Source organism: Capsicum annuum, chromosome 5 (genome assembly GCF_002878395.1).
Source record: "Capsicum annuum cultivar UCD-10X-F1 chromosome 5, UCD10Xv1.1, whole genome shotgun sequence".
NCBI lineage: Eukaryota > Viridiplantae > Streptophyta > Magnoliopsida > Solanales > Solanaceae > Capsicum > Capsicum annuum.
Genome location: NC_061115.1, coordinates 190,964,211 through 190,975,074, shown reverse-complemented (window position 1 = coordinate 190,975,074; position 10,864 = coordinate 190,964,211). Strand labels below are relative to the sequence as shown.

At 34.6% G+C, this 10,864-nt stretch overlaps 1 protein-coding gene across 2 annotated transcripts; it reads right to left on the bottom strand.

Moving 5' to 3' along the window:
* Nucleotides 1–3,369: 3,369 nt before the first annotated feature.
* LOC107871055 lies at nt 3,370–8,284 on the bottom strand. Of its 2 annotated transcripts, none has more exons than XM_016717849.2 (4): nt 8,034–8,284; nt 6,897–7,324; nt 5,185–5,936; nt 3,370–3,983 (listed from the first exon to the last, which is right to left on the bottom strand). In XM_016717849.2, the coding sequence occupies exons 2-4, from the start codon at nt 7,203–7,205 to the stop codon at nt 3,596–3,598; spliced, it is 1,449 nt and encodes a 482-aa protein (XP_016573335.2). In that variant the 5' UTR covers nt 7,206–7,324; nt 8,034–8,284; the 3' UTR covers nt 3,370–3,595. The 2 variants fall into 2 exon arrangements, with proteins under 2 accessions (XP_016573335.2, XP_016573336.2); XM_016717850.2 differs by having other exon boundaries at nt 6,897–7,367; nt 8,034–8,142.
* Nucleotides 8,285–10,864: the final 2,580 nt, after the last annotated feature.

Sequence of the window (10,864 nt, the reverse complement as noted above, 5' to 3'; positions counted from 1 at the left end):
AAATTTGGTGCTGGCGCTCTAGTTGAAGAAGGAGCTGGGCTAAAAACTTCTGACGGAATTTTAAACGGTCACCACCCTCTAATTTGGATTGAGAAAAATTAAAACTACCTATCTTAGTCCTCTTATTCTCTCTTTCCTTCTCCTTAGTTTTCTCTTTCTTAATCTGTTGGTCATGGACCATGAGCCTTGACAAGTCCATCTCCTTAATCAACATAGCAGTCCTACACTCCTTAACAACACTATCAGCTACACCAAAAACAAACTTACTCATTCTAAACCTGTTATCAACCACCAAATGAGAAGCATACCTAGCTAGTTGAGTAAACTTGAAGGAATACTCTCTCACACTCATATTTCCCTACTTTAGATTAATAAACTCTAACACCTTAGCCTCTCTCAACTCCAAAGAGAAAAATCTATCTAAGAAGGTTGTAGCAAACTCCCTTCATTCTACCGACCATGCATTGGCACCCCTATCCTCTTTCCACTGCTTAAACTAGGTATGAGCTACATTCTATAACTGGTAAGCAGCTAGCTCTGCACTTTCACTAGATGTCACCCCCTTAATGCCAGTTACCTTTTGCACCATGTCTAGGAATTTTGGTGGATCTTCTTCAGACTTGGATCCCAAAACTAAAGAAGGATTCATTTGGGTGAAGTCCCAAATTTTGGTAGTGGCAGTATTGGCCACTGGATTGGCCTGAACAGCAGTTGGTCGTATATTTGGGGCTGCTATGGAGTGAGCTCGAGTGGTGAATGTAGCTCTGAACTCTGCATAGGAAACATGCTCATTTAAGGGATCTTCCTGAACGGGCGAAGGTGTAGGATGATTCCCGTTTCTTCTTTTGTTGTTCTTGTTGGGAGGTATTTTCTGTAAACAAAAAGATGAGTGAATTGGAAAGGGGAGTTTAAATAGAACTCATGATTTTTAGCACGACATAAATACTGAAAGAAGGGAAATTTTTCCTAAAACATCTTGTAGCTTCTTGTCCATAAGTATGGTGCGCTTCACACACATGCACATGACTCTAATTGACGTGGCTTTCAGACTCCCTAGGACACTTTAAAACCATAGACTCTGAGACCAAGTTTGTAATCCCCTGGGAGTACACCCTAGGCGTCACACGGAGCTTATAGCCCCAAAGTGCCACAAGCTAACCTATGACTGATACCTACTGTGGGCACTAAATAAAACTGATAACAAAAGATTTATTTTGTAGAATTTAACTGAAATTTCCATAAGGTTTTAAGTCATAATTCTGATAATCTCTGCAAAACAAAACTAATAATAACAATTGAAAGCTGACTAACTATCTGTACTAGTCTGAAAGCCTCTAACTGAATAACTGTGGAGTTGATAGGACAAACCCCCAACTAACTCCGATAGTCTGCTAAAACTGAGAAACTAAAATAAGCATAATTGGTCCTCAGAACATGAGGACTCACCACAGCTGCTGCTATTGGTGCGCTGGGATAACTAGGTACGATCGGGAGCCTAAATGTCCAAATCTATGATATGAAATATCATAGAGCAAGAAATGGGTATGCGATCAATACTTTGACTATACTGGTATGCTAAATAAGGTAAGCCTGAGATACATGGGTTTATGTGCATAAATAGGCATGGAATTATTTGGTTTGGGTCTGTATATTTAGAAACAACGGTTTGAATTCTAGCTCGAAAATGTTGGGTGTTACACAGTTAGAGTTAAATGTTTCATGAGGTGCAATAGATTTCTTGCATTTGGGTCTTGTAATAGAGTTATTGCAAGTTGCCGAGGGTTAAGAGGTTAATCCTTGAACCATGGAGTCTGTATTCGAGTTTGCTTAAAGATAGTGAAGTTATTGGAAATCCGACTGGTTGGTCGTAGTTTTACTCCCTTGAGAAAGGAGGTTTCAACGTAAAATATTATGTGTGCGTTGTTTTTTTACGCTGCATTTTCAATTTGTTCTCGTTCATTACTGCATACATTAGTTAGGGACCAAGTTCCTAAGTTGGTGGGTGATTCGTACAGTTATTCAGGAGGGTTCAATTCCTCTTGGGCACTTATAACATAGTTTTCTTTTATTTGAAATTGTTATGAATACATAATCTGAACATGAGCCTTAGAGTAACTGCAAAAATTATTTTCATGTGACCTTGAGGTCATGCATTCATATTATGGAAATAGTTGGTTGCAAAAATGTAAGGAAAGATTGCGTACAATAAATCCTGGTAATTTGGAGATTTATTTATTGCGGCGGCGTAAAGGTGATGCAATGGTGGGCATAGTCATGGAGTATTTTAGTAAATCCCAATTTTTAACAGAGTGACAATGTTTTACAGTAAAAGATAAATTTTGCAATATTTAAATGCACAGCCATCAATTAGGTAAGTTTTTACATGTGATTTCATGTCATGATTTTAAATCAACATTTAAACATGAAATTTGATATATGATATCTCAAATTCTCAAACAAACATGATATGAGATTTCAAATTTTTAAATACAATACTTGACCTATATTTATATTAAATATAAAAGATAAAACCATAAGTTGGTTTATATATCTACCAATCATATTTACCAACGCTTCCAGATTACTCTCAAGCCAAGCCATACTCCACTCAATTTGAACAATCATATGTTTAAAAGGTGAGTTCATTCTCTACTGTTTCAAATTTACATCTGTAAAAGTGTTGTATCGTCTATTAGTGTTTGTGATTTGGTTTATTCGCCTTAGGAATACGTTATAGATTCTTTTTTATGTTTGTATTTTTCACTGGTTACTTTGTCATATTTTCTTGAAATTAGAGTACAATGCACTTAATTTGTCGAGCTGATTTTGTAATTTCAAACGAAAATTCAGTGGTTGCACCTCTACTGATTAACAAGGTAAACATAGGCTAAAATTTTAACTAATTTCATTGTACTCATGTGAGGCAAGTTTTCAGATGTTATGTAATCAAAGTGAACATAGTGAATGCGACTTGTTATCATATTGTCGTTGTATTGTAAAAACGTAAAGAATGAGTAAACCATGTTGTTCAAATGCTAAAAATAGTCAGATTAGGACATACCAGTCTTCATTGAAGTCCTACATGATAACGTGAGGAAATGCGCGTTTAATGGTTCTACAATCAGGAGGTCACGCTGGAAGGAAATCATCGATGAACTCTGGACTAAAAATGGGGCAAGCAAGACAATTATAGAGGTTTAAGGAAAGGTCTGAAAGATTCAAAGACCTACTCCAGTCTTCCTTCGGAGACAATTGGAACCCTGAAACTAACACAGTTACTTGTCCTCCTTAAATTTGGGCGCAACTTGTGGTGGTAAGCTTGTGTGATTAGTATCAAGTATTTTTTTTGTCTAGGTGAAATTTATATAATGTAACATTCTATTTTATATATTTCAGTTGAAAAAAAGACAGGTGTAAATATTTCAAATTACAGACTTAAAAGACTTAAAAACTATGTATAATTGGATAAGATTTCAAGCCAAATGTATACCTGCCCCACTACTGCAATAATACAAACAACGGAGCAAGAAGTGAGTTTGTGCTTGTTAGATTCTAATGTATAAAACATAGTCTAAATTTTGTGGAGGCATTTCAGCTAATTTGCTGAAATAAACCTGTGCTCGAATAAGGGCTGTTGTTCTTCGGATGGAAAGCTGCCCCTATCATCAATCTGTTGCAACCGACCATGATCCCTATCTTGTGGATATGTGCAATAGAGGAAGGAATAAATGGAGCAAGAAATGGCCATTGGAATTCCTATTGCAGTGTACATTGCCTTGGCAAGTGAGTCAGCATTTTGTCTATCCGTTTCAATTTCCCCTGAGCTTGAAGATCCCTCAGGGATTGGCTTATAACCAAAAACTTGTTGAGTCAGAATACCAACCAGCAGAGGAGAAAATGATGATAAGATGGACTCAAAAGAACGATCCAAAGCATAAATGCTTGTTCGGGCTCTCTCAGGAACTATTTCAGCATAAATTGGACTACAAACATATCAAAAGAGCAAAGCTAAGACCAGCTCAAAGATCAAAGCAAAATACCATAATTTAAGTCATTTTAGTTTGTTTTTATTCACCGTTTTGAGCTTCGTAAATGTACCAAACATGTGCTGCTTAAAACATTCAGGTGCATGCATATGCCTGTGTGCGCATATGCAAAAGGAAAAAGTGAACAAGGCGGTATAAGGAGAAAGAAGTGGTAATTGTTTGATAGTGATACAAGCCTAAAGTGCATAAGGATTGCAAGGACTTCTCAAAGGAACAAGCTTTGGAATTTACAAGTACTAGAAGACCCTTTTGGAGACATTACAAAGCCTTATTCAAATGAAGAGAAGGAGGGATTCCTACAACACATAGGTGCCTATTCATTAAGGGCATTCTTGTCTTTTAATGACTTGTTTTTACAATCCAAAAGAGCACCCTTCATTAAGGGTATTTTAGTCATTGGTTGTAATAAGTATAAATAGACCCTTTAGCTTGTATTTTCATTAGACTTTGATGAAATTGAATATTACTCTGACATTGTAGTTTTAGTCTATAGTTTTAGCTCTTAGAATCTGAAAATTGGTCCAAGACATTTGAAGTTAGGGTTTCACTTGTTTTGGATAATTTGGCAAGAAAGGTGTACTTGAGGAAGAGTGTTTCCTTTGGGTCACCTAAGAGGAAGGTTTGAACTCTTATTTATGAGGTGTGTTAAAGATTTTGAAACATCTTCTAGTGCTAATCATTGAATAGGAGTAAGGATCTTTCTATCTATCCTTTAATTTCAAGTATTCTTCTTCTTCATCTCCATTCTATGTGTTGTTTTTTCTTTATTTGATTGCTGGAATTTGCATCTTAGTAGCCAATTTCATGTATTTGGTAGTCTTTAGGCTATCAGATAGACTGGGTGAATAAATTAAAACGCTGAAGTAGATGGCATAATACGTTTATTTTTAGCTAAGGGTCTATCGGAAACAACCTCTCTACCCCACAAAGGTAGGGCTACCCTTGCGAAATCCCACTTGTGGGATTAGACTGAGTATGTTGTTGTTGCTGAAGAGCATGGTTAAAAGAAGCTGGACTGATATTTTACATTGATGTGTACAGCTAATGAGTGAATAAAATTGGAGACCAGCGGGGAAAGCGAACTAGAAAAATATGCAAGTGTTCGAACAAATGATATATTGGATCTGAGTAGATATACCTGTTAGTTGCTGGACCGCTCCATGATGTGCAAAATCCTAATATAAACAGGAATAAACCATGCAACAAAGCTGTGGAAGGATCATTAGGCAATAGCAGCAGCAGAATTGCAGCTAAGGGAATAGCTGAACCAGTGCCTATCTGAGAGACCATGATCCTACCAGAATTAGGGAAGTGCTTGGCACAGACATCCCCCATGAATCCTCCCAAAAATGCGCCGAATGACAGAGAAACTCTAAACAAAGTCGAGATGAGTGCTGTTGTCTTGTGGGAGAAGCCAACGAGCTCCAACCACAATGTGGCAAATGACATTGATGTCCCGAGGAATGACCCGAAAACCCCTTGTGTAGCAATTATCTGGAAGGAGGGTACTTTGATAACTGCTATTGTTTCTTTTAGCAGCTCTCTCACTTGTTCTTGAAATGATACTGGGGGAAGTTGATCATTTGCATTGACATCTCTGTCAAGAAAGCGGGGATCTTTGGCGAAGAGACGGACTAAAATACCAACAAGAACACTTATAATAGCAACCATGTGGAAGGAGATTCTCCAGCCAGGAATTCCCATGAATGATGTTTCAGCAATCAGCACAGACATACTCCCACCTAAGATTGAGCCAAAATTTGCTGTAACTACTAACCACCCAAAGGCTGTACCCCGATTACTTTCATCAGTTGAATCAGCAACTAGAGATAGGATTGCTGGTATGACAATTGCAAGTCCTATTCCATTCAATCCTCTCGAAATTGCTATCTGTTAAACAACATCACGAGGTGCTACATCAAATGTTACAGCCCAAATTAAAGAAGATAACAATTTCATTCTTGTCATACTTTCAGAAAGTCATAATACATAAATGGACACTCAAACTTGGTCTCAGCTGGCGAGTAAACACTCCAACTTTGAGTATGCACATCTAGATATCTCAATTCGTCTCCATTGTATTTGTTGAACATTCCAACTTACAAATGATAATCTAAACACCTCCAAAGTTTTTAGTTGTCAGTTGAGATGTCTAAATGTGTACACTCAAAGTTAAAGTAAGTTGGAGTGTTTAGTTGTCAGTTGAGATGTCTAAATGTGTACACTCAAAGTTAAAGTGCTTATTTGATGGTTGAGGCCAAGTTTGAGTGATGTTTATGTATTATGCCTTTCAGAAAAGGACAATTTTAGGGGAAGCAAAATACAAGTATGTAAAATTACTTTAAAATGAAGTGTATGTTTCTCCTTACTATATATGCTAAGATGCTATCATTTTCATCATGTATCCTATGAAGAGTCCAGAGAAGACAACAACGAAGGGATCTTGAGATAGAAGAATTCTTGATCAGAAAAAACAAGAAGAACAACCTTTACTGCTTATTCAGAGATCAGTATATACTTTAGACCCTTCCTCAACTAAAATAATAAGTCCACACTTGAAATTTAACTTGGCAGCATTTAGATTCTTAACACCTAAACTAAGATCACTACAGTAATATTTACAAAGATAAATTCTTAAATGGCAAAGGCTACTTATCAAGAATTGATATCACACTGCATATTATGTATCTAAAATATATGTTAGTGAAAATCCTGTCTCTACCACTGCACGTATCAGCACAAACAAACAAAGAAAACCACAAAAACAACACTAATTTCATGAACTGTCAATTGGGGTTCGACTCATTTCTATACTCGAAAACACCATATATAGAGGGATGAAGCAAAAACCTCAGTGAAGGTAGAGGAGATGGCAACAAAGAAAGTAGCGATGGACCAAAGGAAGGCACCAAGAGCAATGACGTTGGCACGATTATGACGAGCAGCAAGGAATGCAGCAAGAGGGTAACAAAAGCATTTAACTAAGGATCCATAGAGACTGAGTGAGCCAAGTCCAGCAGGATCAATGTGCAAGTCCTTGCCAACTTCATTGTAAACTCCAGGTAACAGAGAGTCATCAGCTACATCCATAATATATGCAAGATTTATCAATATAAGAGTCAATATATCTGATCTCAAATAGTCCTTGAGCTTCATCATGAACTTTAATATCTCCCGGGAAAGTGAGTTGATTATAGCAAAGCTTTGGTAGTTTCTTGAAAGGCAACCTTAACATTTAGAGCATGAACATATCTTGTCCATGTTTGACTTGAAACATCCTTTGAGAAACAATAAATAAAAGATAATTTTACTATATCACCCCTGTTAATTATGTCACGTAAATGTTGGAAATGAATAGAGTATTTAATAACAAGGGTAAAATTGACATAAAATGATAAATTAACTCTTGATTTTTCAAATTAAACAAGTAAAGTTGGACAATTATTTTTACCATACTGGGAGTATATATGAGAAATTCTAGAAAGAGTTATTGGAATTATAATTATAAGTACTCTCTTCGTCTATTTTTATTTGTTCAATATTAACTTGAAACCCTCGTAAGAAGCCATAAATATAAAGCCGGTTTTTTAATATCACTCTTTGAATATAATAAATGACTATAGGTAATTAATAATAAGAACAAATTGGGAACTAAGTAGATACATAACTCTTGATTTGTGAAACTAGACAAGTAAAGTAAACGGAGTGAGTAGTATAGTAGAATTTAAGTTAGGCCAAATACATACAGTCAAACAAGAAAATCTTTGATAATGGAGTTGATAGAACCCAGAGAGAACCACATGAAAAAAGCTACCACATGAAAAAAGCTAGTTGTTAAGGTGAAAGAATACAAAGTTATATAAATCCCACATTATTTCTCCATGTAACTGATGTGGAGCTTTTTACCATAGCATCATAAGAGACGCCTAAAACATGTCATAAATGTGCATATTAATAAACATAAACATTTCATGAAATGATTTTTACCTGAAATTAAAAGGCTATGTTTTTTGTTCTAAGATGGAACAAAAGACTTCCAAGCATGGTGGTGAAGGGGTTGAGGATAATTTAACTAATTGTTCTTTAAAAGCTTGGGTAGACACTATGTTACGTGGCCTTTTGAAGAACTACTCGAGTTGTGTGGCTTTAATAGTTTCCCCAAATTTAACTAATTCGGTAACTAACATGATTTTTTGTTGCACTCATGCAATGTTGATTACATCAATCTTGACATATGTGGTTGGTAAAAGTTTAATTTAAGGATATTAATTAAAAGATAATTTAATTATTTTACCTTTTTTTTCCCAATTTTTTTTAAGTGGTGATAATTCTTATTTGAAATTTAAAAATAATTTAAAATTTTCATTAAGATAATAATAGTACTAATATTAATAAGCAGGAAAGGGAGCAGCCAAGGTGCACCAAGTTGGAAGTTAGAACCATGCTCTTCCGTGGAAAAAGAAAGACATTACCTTACTACCTTCTATTTTTTATTCTAATATTCGCTCCTCATATTTTTCTATCTAACGCATATTTTTATTAAATTAAAAATATATCATTTCATACCTAATATAATGGATGAGTCTCATTATTGTTAATTAGAAATTTGAGTTTGAATCTTAAACATGATGATTATTAAAATATAGAATCAAAACTTTTATAGGTTTTGAAGTTACTGTGTTGTGTCCATTCAAACACGCCCCAAAACAAATTGACAATTTCCTTTCAAAAAAGTAATAGAAATAAGCAGGGGCAACTTTTGGGTAAAGTTGCTAAAGCTTGAGCTTTTAGCACTTCAATTTATGAAGGTCCCACTTTATATTAAAATAAGTATATTATATTTTGAGTAAAGGGTCAAATTTATTTTCTACTTTAATTTAATAGTTATATTTATCCTCCGTCATACTATGAGGTTCTATTTATCCTTTCTATTATTAAACTAATCATTTTTATCCCTCTACTTAATGGAAATCTCCAAATCATAATAAATGCTGTTTTAAAAAATAAAAATTCATAAACCCACAATATGACTCACCCGACCCACATGTGTCGGAACATAAGCGAGCAGCCTTTCGTCAGAAAATCAAGCAAGCAAGCAATTGTTTATCGGATAATTAAGTAGTCCCTTGTCCGATAATTAAGTAAGCAACCCTTCCCTGAGTAATTTAGCAGTCCCTTTCCAGAAAATTAAGCAAGCAACCTCTTGCTGAAAAATTAAGTAGGCAGTAGTTTCTTGCAAGAAAATTGAGCAAGCAACCCTGTCGGAAAATTAAGCAACCAACTCCTTTTCGGATAGGCAGTCCTTTACCGGAAATTAAGCAATCAACCCCTCGATGAAAAATTAAGCAAGATACCTTTTGCCGGGAAATCAAGAAAATCCGTGTCGAAAAATTAAATCAAGTCATCGCTCTCCGAAAAATTAAGCACGTGATCCCTTGTCAGATATGTGAAAGAACCCAAACCAATCAAATTAGATTGTGGGTAGTGGAGGAAGGAGGAGGAAATGGCTGCCATCAGAGAGGAACTTGCAATTAAAAGCTTTAGATCAAACGTGTAGGCAAAATATAAAAAAAAAAAAAAAAATTGAATTGGTGAAGACATTATGCCAATGTTAGTGTGAAACAGTGAAAGATGAACATAAATGTCAAGCTCCATGTGGATTTATGGGTTTTATTTTCAAGAACAGGCAATTTTCAATAATTTGAGACTTTTCGTTAATTAAAAGGGTAGAAATAAATAATTTAGTAACAATAGGGGCAAATATAGCCTAATAGTATAACGGAGGATAGATATAGCTATTAAACTGAAGTAGAGGGGTAAATTTGATCCTTTTCCCTTATATTTTTTCACAGAAAGGCAAAATATATTTTAAAACTTTGAATTGACAAAAAACGAGCCACATTTAAACCTATTTTTCAAATCAAAAGTGTTAAGGTAAATAGTACAAGTAGACGATAATATTTTAATAGATATATATCATATCAAAAGATTTGAGTCTTTTTTGAATGCCTATGTAACTTGTAAAATAATGTTAATAGATTCTATAACAATTGCCTTAGTGGTATGAAGTTATTTAATATCGACAACATTTCATGAGAGATTGAATAAATTAGGTATATCATTAATTTAAAAATTAATAAAAAATAGATTATTAGATGATTATTTATAACTTTGCATCTCAAAAAGGTAGTAATTTAAAATAAAATATGTATATTATTTTTATTGGAAAAAATATATATCAAGATCTCTCATCAAAATTTGGCTTTAACCCACCAATAGTATTAAGCCCCGTGAAAATAAGTCGAGTAAATACTTATTTGCACCCCTGAATTTTTATACTAATTCATGTTAGCGTGCTAATTTAAAATAATTTAATGGAAACGGATTAGAAATACCCTTCAAGTATTAGAAATACTTTTAAAATATCTTTCTTCCATCTTTAGGCTCTAAAATGCCCTTCCATCCTCCTATATGACTCAAAAATACCATTCCACTTAACAGACATGTGATTAGGCTTTTAACTTAATACACGGCTTGTTATTGATTAGAAATTTAATTAACTAAAATATAATTATTCTCAAAACCCAATTTAGTTGCACTTAAACTAACAATCCAGCTATCCAACCCAACGAACCGACCCAACTATAAGAACTAAAGGGGGAACTATTCTAGACATCAACATTTCACCTTCTGAAAAATTGAACCACGACTTTATGGTTTTTGCAAAAATCATGATGAATAGATCGATTCTATATTCCGGTGAACCTTATTCGTGAAGAAGGGCAAACCCATTTGTGTAACTTTTATCTTCATTCTGT

What these genes read in the sequence shown, in the direction of transcription:
- LOC107871055 (XM_016717849.2), bottom strand. Translation starts at nt 7,205, where the DNA reads ATGATGAAGCTCAAGGACTATTTGAGATCAGATATATTGACTCTTATA. An exon ending in TCTCCTCTACCTTCACTGAG is followed by an intron (nt 5,937 to 6,896) that starts GTTTTTGCTTCA and finishes GTTGTTTAACAG; the next exon opens with ATAGCAATTTCGAGAGGATT. An exon ending in AGCGGTCCAGCAACTAACAG is followed by an intron (nt 3,984 to 5,184) that starts GTATATCTACTC and finishes ATATGTTTGTAG; the next exon opens with TCCAATTTATGCTGAAATAG.